The 17,691-nt window shown below is 42.4% G+C and overlaps 1 protein-coding gene and 1 long non-coding RNA gene across 3 annotated transcripts in view; one reads left to right on the plus strand and one right to left on the minus strand.

The window, feature by feature from the left end:
• PREP (prolyl endopeptidase) overlaps positions 1 to 17,691 on the plus strand; it is a 134,672-nt gene that overhangs the window by 110,379 nt on the left and 6,602 nt on the right. The window contains exons 11-13 of the mRNA XM_027089613.1: positions 4,867 to 5,003; positions 6,169 to 6,263; positions 9,563 to 9,694. Coding sequence (XP_026945414.1) covers positions 4,867 to 5,003; positions 6,169 to 6,263; positions 9,563 to 9,694 — 364 coding nt within the window. The remainder of the gene's footprint in view (positions 1 to 4,866; positions 5,004 to 6,168; positions 6,264 to 9,562; positions 9,695 to 17,691) is intronic.
• LOC113611030 (uncharacterized) overlaps positions 4,997 to 17,691 on the minus strand; it is an 82,467-nt gene continuing 69,772 nt past the window's right edge. The window contains exons 1-3 of one of the 2 annotated variants that reach the window (XR_003429327.1): positions 7,850 to 8,797; positions 7,080 to 7,378; positions 4,997 to 5,450 (exon numbers count right to left, since the gene is read on the minus strand). This is a non-coding gene — a long non-coding RNA (uncharacterized LOC113611030). Of the gene's footprint in view, positions 5,451 to 6,485; positions 7,379 to 7,849; positions 8,798 to 17,691 lie in introns of those variants that run through there. The other variant, XR_003429330.1, reaches the window with a different exon arrangement.

Consider the following 17,691-nt stretch of genomic DNA (forward strand, 5'->3'; position numbering starts at 1 on the left):
CTATTGAATTTTTTTTATTGGAGTATAGTTGATTTACAATGTTACATTACTTTCTGCTGTATAGCACAGTGAATCAGTTATACATATATCCACTCTTTTTTAGATTTTCCCATATGTCATTACACAGTATTGAGTAGTTCCCTGTGCTATACAGTAGGTCCTTATTCGTTATCTATTTTATATATAGTAGTGTGCATATGTCATTCCCAATCTCCCAGTTTATCCCTCCTCCCTGTTTCCCCCCGTAACCATAAGATTGTTTTCTACATCTGTAACTCTATTTTTATTTATAAATAAGTTCATTTGTACCATTTTTTTAGATTTCACATATAAGCAATATCATATGATATTTGTCCTTCTCTGCTTTCACTCAGTGTGACAATCTCTTGGTCCATCCGTGTTGCTGCAGATGGCATTATTTCATTCATTTTTATGGCTGAGTAATATTTCATTGTATATATGTAGCACATCTTCTTTATCCATTCCTGTCGATAGGCACTTAAGTTGCTTCCATGTCCTGGCTATTGTAAATAGTGTTGCAGTGAACTTTGGGGTGCATGTATCTTTTCGAATTATGGTTTCCTCCAGATATATGCCCAGGAGTGGGATTACTGGGTCATATGGTAGCTCTGTTTTTAGTTTTTTAAGGAACCTCCGTACTGTTCTCCATGATGGTTGTACCAATTTACATTCCTACCAATGAGGTGGATAACCTCATTGTAGTTTTGATTTGCATTTCTCTAATAATTAGTGATGTTGAGCATCTTTTCATGTGCTTTTTGGCCATCTGTACAGTATGGACCATCCATGTGGATCTTACTCTGTCTTGCCTGCCACAGACCGCTTCCTGCACTCTCCTCCGGATCCCAGAAGCTCCCTCTCTGTCCCAGCTGATCCCCCTGCCACCGGTGAGGGGGCTTCCCTGAGTGCAGGAACCTTTCCTCTCCTATAGCTCCCCCCCGCCAGGGGTGCAGGTCACGTCTCGTTGCCTCTTTTTTTTCTTTCTTTCATCCTACCCAGTTGTGTGGGGATTTTTCTTGTCCTTTTAGGTGTCTGAGGTCCTCTGCTAGTGTTCAGCAGGTGCTCTGTGAGAATCGTTTCATTTGTAGATGTGTTCTTGATGTACTTGTGGGGAGAGGTGAACTCCACATCCTCCTATTCTGCCATCTTGGCTCTAACTCCTGTGTTGAACTTTCAAATGCACGTACACTTTGATTTAGCAGTCATGTCTAAGAACACATCCTGTAGAAATCATGGCATGAGTATGTAAGATTTGTGTAAAAGTGATTTATTCTATCAACCATTGTTGATAACAGAAAAAGAGTAGTCTGAATAGCCTTTGGTGAGCAAATGGTTAAATAAGTCTGTGTACTTTCATACGATGAAGTACGAGGCAGCCACTTTGTTAAATGAGGTAAATCTGGGTATCTTTACCTGGAAGGAATTCCACATTAGGTAGCTGAGTGGGGAGAAGCCGACTAAGTTTTATCCCAATATTGGCCTGATTCTGTATATTGCCTTTTAATAATAACCTGTGTATGTGAATACGTGTAAACAGATGTGTCTCTATAAGCATGCAGAAAAGTTCGGAAGGATCTACACCACCAGGGTAGAGGTAGGGATGGAGGGGCAAAGACAAGAAAATTCATCACTGCCCTTTGAAAGGGCAATGGTGAGGATAGGACTGAACGAGGCAGGCGAGTGTGAGCTGTGGGTGTAGGTTACTGTGGATATGTTTGATCGGGAAGGAAGCAGGAGGGACAGGCATGGCGGTACAAAAGATTTGAGGCGTTGTTGTTGTTATGTAGGATAGGAGAAATTTGAGTCTGTTTGTACGCCAAGGAAAGGGAGACAGTACAAAAAGAAAAAGTTGTGGTAATCAGAAGAGTGTGGTAGTAGTGGACTTAGTAAGAAATGAATGATCCTTCTTTCTCTGGGGTTCAGAGGGTGAGTCCAGAACTCCAAGCAGGTGGCCCCCATGAAGATAGAAAAGACCACATACAAAGAGTAGGGGATGCAAATGGGTGATGTTGGGAATGGAAGAAAATGGGAAACAATGGGAACAGCTAGGAGATGTGCTAAATCTGCCGGTTTGGTCATCCACCTCCTACTTGTGGGACCAGAATTTCTGGGAATGAAGCCTAGGAAACTGCACTGTTAACATGTCTATCACAGATGCTTAGGCCCAACCCATAAGGTTCAAGAACCACTAGTGTAGATTATGAAGCGGAGCTTTTCGGTTGGGCCAGGTTTGGGGCGCAAGTGGAAACAAGGAGTGTGCTGCCTTTTCTTCCTTACCAGGCAAATCTAGAAAGAAACTTACCCACAAAGCCTCTCTGAAGAAGAGGCTTCAAGAGGAAATCAGTTTCAGTAAAGTCAAAGGAATGGAAAGAGCAGAATGGGAACTAGCTGGGCTATTTTTAATGTCTGTTTCCAAACTGTCCACATGGATTCCTTCCATAGTTATCAAAAGACCCAGGAGTCAGTCTGCCCGTCTGTTGCGGGCAGGTTAAGGTTTATTGCCATCAATTGCCACTCGATCAATGGAAATGGCGTAAACACCTCTCTGTGCGTATGTATGGAGATTTGATAAAGATTTATACACGTATATATGTTAAGTGTGTATGTTTATTTCAAGTCTGAAATAGCCTTCTTTGAAGGAGTTGTCCTGAAGGTGATTCTATTGTAGTCATGCTCACAGTGCCCTTTCACTTCTGGACAGCGTTCACGGTGTTGTTATTTTAACATCTCAACTACACCAGCTTAAAACTTGGGTATATTTTTGCAGCTATGGGCATAAGGGGGCCTTTGTGCTTTTGACTGTATTCCACAAGGATGCCTCTCTGTCCTGGAGCCAGATGGGAGCATTGCAGACGGAGGTGCAGGCACTGGAAATCCTACAGGTGGTAGCAAGCAAAGCAGTGCCAGAGGAGGAAGCCACGTTGCCCCGAAGCAAGAAGACAGAGCACTTTGCAAACAGGAGGCTCTGAGGGTCAGCTTAATAGGGACAGAAGTGCACCAGTCCAGCTGACCGGGTGAAGAGTAGGACGCAGAAGGGGAGGTGCCTGAGGAGGGCTCAGCCGGGCTGGGGAGGGATTGGGTGCCGGGGCTGGGATTTGAGGATAGGTGGGAAGTCGGGAGGTAGCGGGGGGGTGGGGGGGAACGCTATTTTTTAAGCAGATGATTCAGTTAGGGTAGAATCGTGTGAGACAGTTTGCTCCCCTGCCCACCCGCCCCCACGCTGTCTCCTCTGTGGTTAGAACGCGCCTACCCGAGGGCCTGGGTTGTAGCTCATTAGCCCCAGCCGTCGCCTGTGCCTCTTACTCTGCGTTTGCTTGTACTGCCCGCGCAGTTACTCTCTAGTAGTGCCTCCTAACCGGCACTAAGTAACTTTAACTAAAACCCTGTCTCCTCTGATAACTTTGAACTCTGCCATGTATTCTCCATAATTCCTAAACAGTCAACTTTACATACATCTCAGTATTTCTCTCCAAAGTCAGAAGCAAATGCTTGTTATACTGTTCCTTGGCAGACTCGCAGGCATTAATGGTGGCCATGTAGTGCCTTTCTCCAAATCTGCCTCGCGTCCCTCCCTCTCCCCTGCCCGCCCCCCCCCCCACTGTTTATTCCCAAGGACTTTGTGGACACTTTCCACGATAGAACTGCTACCTTAAAAAGCTTTGGATAGAATATGGCTCCGAGTCACACTGCCTGTAGAGGTTTATGTACCTGACTGTGACGTGTGAGGTCAGCAAGACGTTTCTAAGCTGGGGCACTTTCCAGGTGTCCTTGGGATAAAGATACCACGTTTGACCAGAGAAAGCTATTTACAGATGGTCTGTCTGGAAGAAGCCATTCTCAGCTTTGGATGACTTGGTGCTTATTCTGTGGCTTACCGTTTGAATAACATTTCATGTTCTCTTTCTAATCCTTTTTCTCTTATTCCTTTTATCCAAAAAGTCATGAATCTAGAAATGTTAACTGAACTTACCAGATTCAGGAAGGTTTGATGAGCCTTAATTATCAATCCTGGAGAAAGTGTCTTTGTTTAATCAGAAACAATAGGATTTCTGTGTTGCTTCTTATCTACTCTCTAAAGCTAACATACGTTTTGTTGTTGCTAATATTTAATTAATAGTTGAACCTAGGAAAATGAAGAGGGGTTGAGTGTCTTAACATTTAGAGAGGAAGTTGAATATGAAATGTCTTTCCTAGAAGAACAGTCTTCCTAGATTGGATTGTTTGGCAGAAGAGCCAAATCTGAGTTTCCGCTGCCGGGAGGGGTGCTCGGGAGCAGAGAACTGAATGCCTGTTCTCTTATATGGGCCTCGTGGAGACCCTAAGAGGTGGGCACGGTGGCCACATTTTAGGGATAAAGAACTAAAGCTGAGGGGCTTCCTTGGTGGCGCAGCGGTTGAGAGTCCGCCTGCCCATGCAGGGGACGCGGGTTCGTGCCCCGGTCCGGGAAGATGCCGCAGAGCGGCTGGGCCCGTGAGCCATGGACGCTGAGCCTGTGCATCCGGAGCCTGTGCTCCACAACGGGAGAGGCCACGACAGTGAGAGGCCCGCGTACCGCAAAAAAAAAAAAACTAAAGCTGAGTGAGGACAGACTTGCCAGGGGTCACCTAGCTTTTGAGAGTGGAAGAAGAATTCAAAGTCAAGTCTCCCTGTATTCACTACTCCACACTGTCTCCATAAAAACGGAAATATGCTTCACCATCAACTAGCCCCTTAGTGGTACTGGATTTTCACTGTGCTACTCAACAGCTTGAAGAATTTACTACCTGTCTGTTTTTCCCATGTAAAAGCATGCAAGTGTTTACTCGGGAATGCTAAATCTAGCTGTTCTGCTTTCTTTTGTTCTAGATTTTCTACCCTAGCAAGGATGGTACAAAGATTCCAATGTTCATCGTGCATAAAAAGGGCATAAAATTGGATGCCTCTCATCCCGCTTTCCTATATGGCTACGGCGGCTTCAACATATCTATCACACCTAACTACAGGTAAGCGTGGCACCTCGGAACTTCAGCGCGCATCTGATCTTCTGCAGACAGTGAGGAGAAACCAGAGACTGGTCTACTGCCTCTGCACCAGAGCCCCATCCCCTTGGTCCCCAGAGGGGAACCTGGATGAAAACAACACTGATTCCTGAGCAGCTCTTACCTTTGTTCATTTGTGCAACGAGTATTCGTTAAGCCTGCTCTGTGTTGGGAAGTGAGACGAGTAAGGAAGTGTCCTTACACCATTTTCTTCCCTGAACCAGTGGATATGCTGGTAGTTTCAGTAGAGACCCTCCGAGGTATAGGAAAAATGTTGAAGAGAGGACCACATGGGTGTATGGTCTGTACCTACCTCAAACTCTCCTTTTCCTCTGATCTTCAACATCCAGGAAATTAGCAGCCAGCCCATCTTGAGCCTCAGGTTGCAGAAGCCCACAGTTTCCCCAGTTACTAAAAGGAAGAGTGAATAAATTTCAGAAATAGTTCTCAAAGCAAAATTAATTTTAGTTAACAGCAAACAGAAAAATAACCTCACTCAGTACTGTTAGGGTCAGAGTGGAACGAGAAGGAAGAAACATAAAATCCAAACTTTCTAAAGAAGCTCTGTGCTATAGTTTCTTCTGTTTATTTCTAGAAAACATTCTCTAGCCCTGGGCACGCGTTCTTATTTTCTGGTCAGTGTGCCTGATCTCCTCTACCTCTCTCACACCTAGTTTCAACGTCTAAATTTCTGTAAAACTGGAAAATCTGTTTAAAATTCATATTTCAGAAGGAGCTTTCTTTTTTCCACCTTGAACAATTTGGAGAGAGATACTGGGAGAGATGGTAGCAGGGGCTTTTACCGGGTGTGTAACGAGCACAGCACCATTCATACCAGGGCTGTGTCACGTGGGTGGCAGTATTTTGGTTGCCAAGACAGTTGTTTAAAATGAGGTCTACTGCATGCTCCTGAAAACGTATGAGCTTTGCAGTTAATCACTAGTCAGAAGTTATAACATTTCACTTAAACCGAGCAATGTAAAAGTACTGGGCTTCCATGTAGATGACAGCACGTGCGGAGCATCTTCAGGGCTATGTGTGCGGGTGCGGGTGCAGGTGTGGTGGAGGAGGACAGCGGCCCTCACTGGGCACAGGTAGTGGCAGGTTAACTGTTTTTACCATTTCTCAGTGTGTCCAGGCTCATCTTTGTGAGACACATGGGTGGTGTCCTTGCAGTGGCCAACATCAGAGGAGGTGGGGAGTACGGAGAGACGTGGCATAAAGGTGAGGTATTTTCTCTGCAGAAACGCAAATATGGCATAGCCCAAGCCGAGGGGATTAGGGGCAGAAAAGGATGCTTCCAAACACATTGCAGACACCATTCCCCCTTTCAATTGAAACAGCTCAGTCTTTTCAGTTTATTTTCCTTTGCAGTCTATTTTAATGAAGGACACCTTTTTCAGACGCATCTCCTACATACCATAATCAGGTTTTCTTGGGGTTTTTTTTTAGCAATGTATAGGGTGCATTTTTATCTATCACTGTCAGAAGTGAGTCTGGGGGATACTTTTGGTATTTATTGTGTCTCCTTCTCCTGTTAGCCTGGCTTTTTACTGTTTAGCATTATTGGCTATCTCAAAACAGACTGCAAAAACAGGCCATTTTCTCTTAAAAGAAAAGAGCACTCTAAAATAGAGCTTTCCTATTCCCAGTTCGGGCGTCTTTTGCTTGTTTTCTCTGATCTTCCCAACGTTGCTAAGAAATAGCATCCTCCTAGTGTTGCTGCTGGGACTCTAATAAAACCTGCACGTGCTAGATAAACACAAGAACACAGTCAGTTTTCTTTTCTGGTTTTAACGGTTCAGTCCCTGTTCTCTGGCCTCCTGAAGCATGTATTCTAGTTGATTGAGGAAACTGCTCCTATATTCAACTTTATTCCCCAGATTATCATTCTTTAAAAAAAAAATTATGGCAATCTTTATTTTTAAAGCCCCATCTCTTCCTTTTCTCTCTATACGGAGCACACCCCATCTCCCAGGCTTTTGTGTATCTGGAATGCATAGACTAACCAATAACTTGAAGAAGATGTTCTTCCCTTACCTTATTCCTGTGTTTGTGGGAGGAGGGTGTGGGAAGCCCCTTCACTCCCACTGGCTCCCTGCTTCTCCCCTCTCAACATCAGGCGTCCTGTGTAAGACAGTCTGCGGGCACAAGGGCGGCCCCCAGGGCTCAGGCTTGGCCAGCAGCACATGGCAAGGAGGCTCTTCTCCTGCAGCAGGAGCATCCGAGACCACCCTTTGGATCCGTACACCCACTTGTTCTTCTCTACCTCCTAAGGCCAAGGCTCTGGTTTTCTGCATCGATCAGATCAGCAAAGATGAGGGTAGATCTGTAAAGAGCTTTTTTCATAAGCACCTGTTAGATGTCAGGAGGCAGGAAAGGCCCAAGCCTAAATCCTCGGTCTTCAGCATGCACCCCAAGGACTGATGTCAGACAGCAAACTATTTGAGCATCTTAGCAAGAGTGAGTGTCCCTAATGAACACATGGGCCCCCAGCCTGCCAGCCGTCGTCGGGCCAGCTGCTGCCAGGTGTCATCCTTGAAGGCTTTATTGATTGTCACTGTATTTGAAACAGCATAGAATTCATTGTATAGTTTTGACTTGGACCTGATATTAGAGTTTAATTACACTAAAATCATAGTGATATCTTACTGTGATAGTAAGAGATAACTAAGAAAGGAGGAATAAAAGTAAAATCTCTACACACCTTATGTTGGATGTACATCCCAAATCCATATGCTAAGTCTGAACCCCCTGACTCCCCCAATTTCCTGGTTAAAAATGTTTAATGTACACACTTAAACACCCACCTGCACGGACTCCTGACCCAGTGGCCTTCTCCTCAAAGAACCCAAGTTCTTTGCCATAGAATTCCTCTGGTCCTCAGGTGTCCACCATGCTCTGGTAGGGAAGAGTGCCCTTGGTCTTGGTCAGCTCTTTCATCTCTGTATTAATTATAACCAAGTTATTATCCAGAAGTCTTGGGGGGTGGGGGAGTTTGCAGCTTGACTGAAGCTAAAAGTTGATTACCTCTGTTTAGACTGATCATAAACTTTCTCCTAATTTAGGCAGTGAAAGGGCCTGAAATGGAACTTTTCTAGTTAGACCCTAGCACACTGAACCTCGATAAATCTAGATTTCATTCTGTTAATTGAGTTTAAAATTTAATGCTCTTCAAAATATTATTATTCCTGGAAACTAAGTAATCCTAGCCATCTTAATTCACCAATACTTTCTTATTAAAATCTTAATAACATTTGTTTTGATATGAAAAAATTTCTTCTGAAAAAATTTCTTCAGTAGCGCTGCTTCATCTTTAATTGAATTTCTGCAAAAATGGTTAATCTCAAATAGCTAATTAGATCTATGTCTGCTTTTTGTTCATTTCATTGGCAGTTATTTCAGACATCCGTTCCTTTGCGGGCATGACTTTGACTTTTGGCCTTTTGGATTTACAAGGCCTTACAAATGTTCCTCTCTTTAAGTAGTTTCTTTGTTTGGCTCTACACTGGAATGGCTTCTAGATGAGAAAGCCCAGATTCTCTGAGGAGATGCTTGAGATCCTCTTCATTCAAGCATAGAGAAACTAATGGGCTGCTCTGTGCAGCACCACGTCCCCACCTAATTCCTACCTAAGTTCCTTAAGTACCCGTGGGCAAAGTCAGAGAGCTTCCTTCTCGTAATCACGTCCCCACCTCAGACTCCGGCAGAGAGGAGGGGTGAGAAGTGCACCTCTCTGCACAGAGCACTTTCTTTATTTTTTAATTAATTAATTTATTTTATATTTTATTTTTGGCTGCGTTGAGTCTTCGTTGCTGTGCACAGGCTTTTCTCTAGTTCTGGTGAGCAGGGGCTATTCTTCGTTGTGGTGCGCGGGCTGCTCATTGCGGTGGCTTCTCTCGTTGCGGAGCGCAGGCTTCAGTAGTTGTGGCGCACGGGCTTAGTTGCTCCGTGGCATGTGGGATCTTCCTGGGCCAGGGATTGAACCCGTGTCCCCTGAACTGGCAGGCAGATTCTTAACCACTGCACCACAGGGAAGTCCGCGCAGAGCACTTTCATCTTCCCAGGGAGGGGGCAGCGCACTCGTCCCCATTGTCGCATGCTGTGTGGAACTCGAGGACTGGACTCTGCTCCAGGTCTTGTGTCAGTTTTGAGTCCAGCTCCTCCCAAGACACATGTTCTTTTTGTTGACATGCTTTCACATTTTCATTCTCATGGTTGTCTGACGTCATAACAGATCATCTCTTCCCTTTGGGGCATTTGCCTTTTAAGTTCTAAGAGGTTTTAGAAAAATACAAAGGCACCGTATGGATTAGCAGTTGTGGTACTGATAATGGATTGCCACAATGCATAACAAAATTTAAATTGAGGCATTTTTCTAAATGTAGTGGTAGTCCATTGTTTAAGTTGATCAGTAGTTGAAACTATGCCCTATCATCATTTGAATTCCCCTTAGGTTAAAATGTGACTTTTTTTTTTTTCTGTTTTGTTAATTAACTGTCTTTCACTTTGGCACATTGTAGGTGGTATCTTGGCCAACAAACAAAACTGCTTTGATGACTTCCAGTGTGCTGCTGAATATCTTATCAAGGAAGGTTACACGTCTCCCAAGAGGCTGACTATTAATGGAGGTTCAAATGGGGGCCTCTTAGTAGGTGAGAACTGGGTTTCTTATTCATTGTACTTTACTAGTTAACTCTTGGAGTTTTCAGGTACTCTGATTTACTTTGGCTCACGGATGGGAGCAGTGGTACAGAAAAAGCAAAACCCATTTGTATTTGGGCATCTAATTAATGACATTTGAAGACACAACTACTGACTCAACTCATCATAGCCTGAAAAGCCCTTCCTCCTCCCTGTTCTGAGCTCTATCGGACTGGACCGCAATTCTTACCCTTCCCTCTCCCGCTCCCCACAGACTGGACCCACAGGTCTCTAGGGTTCAGTCAGCACATGCCTGAGCCTAATAACACACCTCTGACTGTTACCCAGAACTTGTAAGCTGTGATCACCACTAAACGTTTGTTGAATACTTATGCCATGGGATGCTAGATGCTGTGGGTTCAGAGAAATAAGTCATGAAGGACAATGAGGTACATGCAAAGATGGATCCACAGCTTCACAGTCATGAAACAGTTCACAGTAATGTTCACCCTTGCTGAGCACCTTGCCAGGCTCAGTGCTGAGCCCTTGACATGCACATGGCCTGGGAGACGGGGACAGGTATTATCCCCATTTTACAGACGAGGACACTGGGGCACTGAAGGGGTTGAGTAGCTAGTGTGATGGTAGTGCTGGTGTTGATGCTTAGCACCGTGGCTTTAGATTCTGCTCTTTTAATCTCTATGTGGCACTGCCTCTAAGTGGATTTTCCTATTTTGGTAGTTAATGAATTTTTACTTTTCTTTTCGTCTCTCAACAGTACTTAACATTGTAATGAACATTTATAGTGGTCCTGAACTTTGCTTGCTGGGTCCTACACCCAGTGTCATTAGGATACGAGGGGCCGTTGTACAAATGGAGAAGAGCACAGATAGACTCAACCTAAAAAGCACATGTGACCATTTTTAGCTTTCCGTCCACTGTTGTCAGGGGATCTTGTCACATTCACTCCATTTCCTTGTCTTTGAAATTTACTGACTTGTGTCAAAACCTGAATTCCTGTCCTTATTACTTCTTTACCCCAATGGAATATAGTCTTGGAAAAAACATTTTCCCAGGGAGGTAAAATATATATATGTCCAAATAATTTGTTTAAATTTGGAAAGGGTAGAGATGTGGCCGAGATGGCAAAGTAGGAAAACCCCTGAGCTCACCTCCTTCCACGGGCACACCCAAATTACAACTATTTACAGAACAACTATGTATGAGAACAACCTGAAGACTAATAGAAAAGATTTTCCACAACCAAAGATATAAAGAAGGAACCACAATGAGATGGGTAAGGAGGGGCAGATGCACAGTATAGTCAAGACCCACAACCTCGGGCAGGCAAACCACAAACGGGAGGATAATCACAACTGCTGAGTTCCTTCCCAAGGAGAGAGGGGTTTGAGACCCACATCAGGCTCCCCGGTCCAGAGGTCCTACACCAGGAAAATGAGCCCCTAGAACATCTGGCTCTGAAGGCCAGCGGGGCTTACTTTGATGAGAGCCAGAGGGCTGTGGGAAATAGAGACTCCACTCTCAAAGGGTGCACACAAAATCTCACATGCTCTGAGTCCTGGCACAGAGGCAGTCATTTGAAAGGAGCCTGGTCAGATTCCTTTGCTAACCTTGAAGAGCCTCCCAGAGGGGCAGGAGGCAACTGGGACTCCTACTGGGGACACAGGTGCTGGTGGCAGACATTTTGGGGAACTCGTTCTACCACAGGGACACTGGTGCTGACAAGCACCATTCTGGATCCTCTCTCTGGCTGTTAGCACTCCACCACCAGCAGACTGGCACCAGCTCTGGTCATGCAGAGATCAGACCTTGCCTATCAGCATGCCCAAAGTAGTTGGCCCTGCCCCAACAGAAGGGCCCGTGCAGCCTACATAGGAGGCACCCCTAGAGCATGTAACTCTGGTCACCAGAGGGAAGTCTGCTGCTGGGCCCTACAGGCTATCACCTATATTAAGGATACTTTACTTATCCAAGCTCAGAAAACATAACCAACCTACCTAATACACAGAAATAAACACAGAGAATTAGGCAAAATTAGAAGACAGAACTATGTTCTTAAACGAAGGAGCAAAACCCCAGGAAAAGAACTAAGCAAAGTGGAGATAAGTAATCTTATCCAATAAAGAGTTCAGGTAATGATTACAAAGATGCTCAACAAACTCAGGAGAAGAATGGATGAAGACAATGAGACATTTAACAGAAAGTCAGAAAATATAAAGAGCCGAAAAGAGGTGAAGAATACAATAACTGAAATAAGAAATATACTAGTAGGGATCAACAATAGATTAGATGATGCAGAGGAATGGATCAGAGACCTGGAAAACAGAATAATGAAAATCATCCAAGCTGAACAGAAAAAACCATTCTAAAAAATGAGAATAGCTTAAGAGACCTCTGAGGCAACATCAAGCAAACTAACATTCACATTTTAGGGGACCAAGAAGGAGAACAGAGAGAGGGGCAGAGAACTTATCTGAATAAATAGCTGAAAACTTCCCTAACCTGGGAAAGGAAACAAACATCTAGGTTGAGGAAACTCAGAGAGTCCCAAATAAGGTGAACCCAAAGAGGTCCACACCCAGACACAGAGACTCTTAAAAGGAGCAAGAGAAAAGCAACTGGTTATTTATAAGGGAACTTCCCTGGCTCTAGAAGAAATGTTAAAAGGCCTTCTCTAAGTGGAAAAAAAAAGACCACAACTAGAAATATGAAAATTATGAAAGGAAAAAAAACTCATTAGTAAAGGTAAACATCAAGATAGTAGATCAGCTACTCACAAAGTCAGTAAGAAGTTTAAAAGACAAAGTAGTAAAATCATCTATATTCACAATAGTAGTTAAGTTGATACACAAAACAAAAAATTTTAAAATATGACATCAAAACATTAAATATGGCAGGGGGGAATATAAATGCAATATTAGAGAGTATTCAAAGTTAAGAGATCATCAACTTAATCACAAAGATATATAGGTGGTTACGTATGAGCCTCCTGATAACCAAAACCAAAAATCAATAGTAGATACACAAGCAAAAAAGAGAAAGTAATCCAAACATAACACTAAATATAGTCATTACATCACAAGGGAAGAGAGCAAAAAAGGAACAAAAAAGAACTACAAAAACTACCAGAAAACAGTTTTTTAAATGGCAGTAAGTACATACCTATCAACAATTAATTTAAACCTAAATGGACCAAATGGTCCAATCAAAAGATAGAATGGCTGAATGGATAATAAAATAAGACCCAACTATATGCTGCCTACAAGAGACTCACTTCAGATCCAGAGACAGACACAGACTGAAAGTAAGGGGATGGAAAAAGGTATTCTATGCAAATGGAAACAAAAAGGAAGCTGGGGTAGCAATACTCAGACAAAATAGATTTAGACAAAGTTTGTAACAAAAGACAAGAGCATTACATGTGATAAAGGGGTCAATACAAGAAGAGGATATAACATTCACAAATATTTATGCACCCAGGAGAAAAGGGAACCCTCCTACACTGTTGGTGGGAATATAAATTGTACAACCACCATGGAGATCAGTATGGAGTTTCCTTAAAAAACTAAAATAGAACTATGATATGATCCAGCAATTACACTCCTGGGCATATGTCTGGAGAGAACCATAATTTGAAGAGATACATGCACCCCAGTGTTCACTGTGGCACTACTTACAATAGCCAAAACACAGAAGCAACCTAGTTGTCCATCGACAGAGGAATGGATAAAGACAACATGGTACATATATACAATGGAATATTACTCATCCATAAAAAAGAATGAAATAATGCCATTTGCAGCAACTTGGATGGACCTACAGATTGTCAAACAGTGCAGTAAGTCAGACAGACAAATAGCAATATGATATCACTCATATGTGGAACCCCAAAGAAACGATACAAATGAACTTGTTTACAAAACAGAAGCAGATTCGCAGATCTCAAAATCAAACTTATGGTTACCAGAGGGGAAAGGTGTGTGGTGGGGGGGATAAATTAGAATTTTGGGATTAACAAATACACACTACTATATATAAAATAGATAATCAACAAGGACCTAATGTATAGCATAGGAAACTCTACTCATATTCTGTAATAACCTATATGGGAAAAGAATCTGAAAAAGAATGGATATATGTATATGTATAAATGAATCACTTTGCTGTACACCTGAGACTAACACTGTAAATCAACTATAATAAAATTAAAATTTGAAAGATATTTATGCACCCAACATAGGAGCACCTAAATGTACACGGCAAATATTGACAGACATAAGGGAGAAGTCGAGAGTAAAACAGTAACAGGGAACTTTAATACTCTACTTACATCAGTGGATAGATATTCCAGACAGAAAATCATGAAGTAAATACTGGCTTTAAATGACATATTAGATCAGATGGACTTTAAGAACATTCCACCCAAAAGCAGCAGAATACACATCCTTTTCAAGTGCACATGGAACATTCTCCAGGATAGATCATGCTAAGCCACAAAACACGACTGACTAAATTTAAGAAGATTAAAATCACATCAAGCATCTTTTCTAACCACAACAGTATAAGATGATTAGACACTAACTACAAGAAGAAAACTGCAAAAAACAAACACATGGAGGCTAAACAATATGCTGTTAACAACGGGGGAGGGGGGTCACTGTTAAATCAAAGAGGAAATTTAAAAATACCTGGAGACAAATGAAAATGGAAACAATGATCCAAAATCAATGGGATGCAGCCAAAGAAGTTCTAAGATGGAATTTTATAGCATTATAAGCCTGCCTCAGGAAACAAGTCTCAATCTAACCTAACACCTAAAGTAATTAAAATAATAAAGATCAGAGCAATAATAGAGTCTAAAAAACAATAGAAAAGATCGATAAAACTAAGAGTTGGTTGTTTGAGAAGATAAAAAGCTAAACCTTTTACCAGACTCATCAAGAAAAACAGAGAGGGCTTTCCTGGTGGCACAGTGGTTGAGAGTCCGCCTGCCGATGCAGGGGACACGGGTTCATGCCCCGGTCCGGGAAGATCCCACATGCCGTGGAGCGGCTGGGCCGGTAAGCCATGGCCGCTGAGCCTGCACATCCGGACCCTGTGTTCCGCAACGGGAGAGGCCACAACAGTGAGAGGCCCACGTACCGCAAAAAAAAAAAAAAGAAAAACAGAGAGAGGGCCCAAAGAAAATCAGAAATGAAAAAGAAGTTACATCAAACACCACAAAAATGCAAAGGATCATACAAGATTACTATGACTAATTATACACAATAAAGTGGACAATCTACAGGAAATGGATAAATTCCTAGAAACTTACAATCTCCCAAGACTGAATCAGGCAGAAATAGAAAGTATGAACAGACCAATTACCAGTAATGAAGTTGAATCAGTAATATAAAAAAAAAAAAAAAGAAAAAAAACTCCCAGCAAACGAAAAGTCCATGACCAGATGTCTTCACAGGTGAATTCTACAGAACATTTAGAGAAGAGCTAACACATATCTTCTCAAACTCTTCCGAAAAACTGAAAAGAAAAGAGCACATCTGAACTCACTTTACAAGGCCAGCAGCATCACCCTGATACAAAAACCAGACAAAGACATCACAAAAAAAAAAGGAAATTATAGGCCATTATCACTGGTGAACACAGATGTAAAAATCTTCAAAGTATTAGCAAACCAAATTCAACAACACATTAAAAGGATCATACACTACGATCAAGTAGGATTTATCCCAGGGATATAAGGATGGTTCAATATCTGTAAATCAATCAGTGTGATAAGCCACATTAACAAATTGAAGAATAAAAACCATATGGTCATCTCAATAGATGTGGAAAAAGCTTTTGACAAAATTCAACATCCATTTGTGATTAAAAACTCCTAGCAAAGTGGGTATAGAGGGACATACCTCAACATAATAAAGGCCATGTATGACAAGCCCACCACTAACATCACACTCAACAGTGAAAAGCCAAAAGCATTTCCTCTAAGGTGAGGAACAAGACAAGGATGCTCACTCTCACCACTTTTATTAACATTGTATTGGGAGTCTTAGCCCCAGCAATCAGACAAGAAAAAGAAAGAAAAGGAATTCAAATTGGAAAAGAAGTAAAACTGCCACTGTTTGCAGATGACATACTATGTATAGAAAATCCTAAAGATGCCACCAAAGAACTAATAAATGAATTCAGTAAAGTTGCAGGATACAAAATTAATATACAGAAATCTGGATTTCTGTACCTTAAACTATCAGAAGGAGAAATTAAGAAAACAATCCCATTTAAAATTGCATCAAAAAGAATAAAATACCTAGGAATAAATCTCACCAAGGAGGTGGAAGACCTGTACACTGGAAACTGTAAGACACTGATGAAATTGAAGATGACACAAATTAAAAGATGTGCCATGCTCATGGATTTGAAGAATTAATATTGTTAAAGTCACCCTACTACCCAAGGCAATGCATAAGAGTCAGTGCAGTCCCTATCAAAATACCAATGGCATTTTTCACAGAACTAGAACAAATAATTCTAAAATTTATTTGGAAACACAAAAGACCCCAAATAGCCAAAACGGTCTTGAGAAAGAAGAACAACGCTGGAGGTATCATGCTCATTGATTTCAAACTATACTACAAACTCTAGTAAGCAAAATAGTATGGTACTGGCACAAAAACAGACATATAGATCAATGCAACAGAAGAGACAACCCCAAAATAAACCCACACATATATGGTCAGTCTAAAACAGAGGAAGGAAGAATATACAATGGGGAAAAGACAGCCTCTTCAGTAAGTGGTGTTGGGAAACCTGGACAACTCCATGCAAGAGAGTCAAACTGTACTGCTTTCTCACATCATATGGGAAAATAAACAAAAAAATATTTAAATGTAAGAACTGAAACCATAAAACTCTTAAGAAAACACAGTACACTCTTTGACATTGGTCTTCACAAACTTCTTTTGGGTATGTCTCCTCAGGCAAGGGAAACAAAAGCAAAAAACAAATGGGACTATAACAACCTAAAAAGCTTTTGCACAGTGAAGAAAACTATCAACAAAACGAAAAGACAACCTACTGAATGTGAGAAGGTATTTGCAAACAATCTATCTGATAAGAGGTTAATGTCCAAAATATCCAAAGAACCCATACAACTCAACATCAAAAACAAACTCAATTAAAAAATGAGGGCTTCCCTGGTGGCGCAGTGGTTGAGAGTCCGCCTGCCGATGCAGGGGACACGGGTTCGTGCCCCAGTCCGGGAGGATCCCACATGCCGCGGAGCGGCTGGGCCCGTGAGCCATGGCCACTGAGCCTGGGCTCCACAACGGGAGAGGCCACAACAGTGAGAGGCCCGCATACCGCAAAAAAAAAAAATCAGAGATATAATGTACAGATGACATAGGGAATATAGTCAATAATATTTAATAATTTTGTGTGATGACAGATTGTAAATAGACTTACCATGGTGATCACTTTGTGATGTATAAAAATACCGAATCACCGATTTACACCTGAGACTAATATGTTTTAAGTCAGGTATACTTCAATTTAAAAAAAGAAGAAAGAAAGAAATGGAGGGACTAACCTGGCGGTCCAGTGGTTAGGAATCTGCACTTCCACTGCCAGGGGCCTGGGTTCCATCCCTGCTCTGGTCAGGGAACTAAGATCCCACAAGTCGTGTGGCTTGTGGAAAGAAGTCGAGAAGGGAGATGGAGAATATTCTTACAAACCGAAAAACTGCAAATTTGATTCGTTCACTCGCCAAATATTTATAGAGCACCAAGAAGTGCTGGGCATATGTCAGCAAACGAAAGAGACAACAGCTCTGCCTTCGTGGAGCTTTTGTTCCAGTCAGAGGAGGCAGACGATATGCCCAAGGCCAGCAATGGGCCCCGGAGGCCCATGTCTGTGGCTGGGCACAGAGAGCAGGGGAGAGAGATGGGAGAGGTTAGGGGTGGGGGGAGGCCAGAGCAGGCAGGACCTCGTG

This window comes from Aethalodelphis obliquidens, unplaced genomic scaffold, assembly GCF_003676395.1.
Source record: "Aethalodelphis obliquidens isolate GAN/ISIS:26980383/991018 unplaced genomic scaffold, ASM367639v1 scaffold3, whole genome shotgun sequence".
NCBI lineage: Eukaryota > Metazoa > Chordata > Mammalia > Artiodactyla > Delphinidae > Aethalodelphis > Aethalodelphis obliquidens.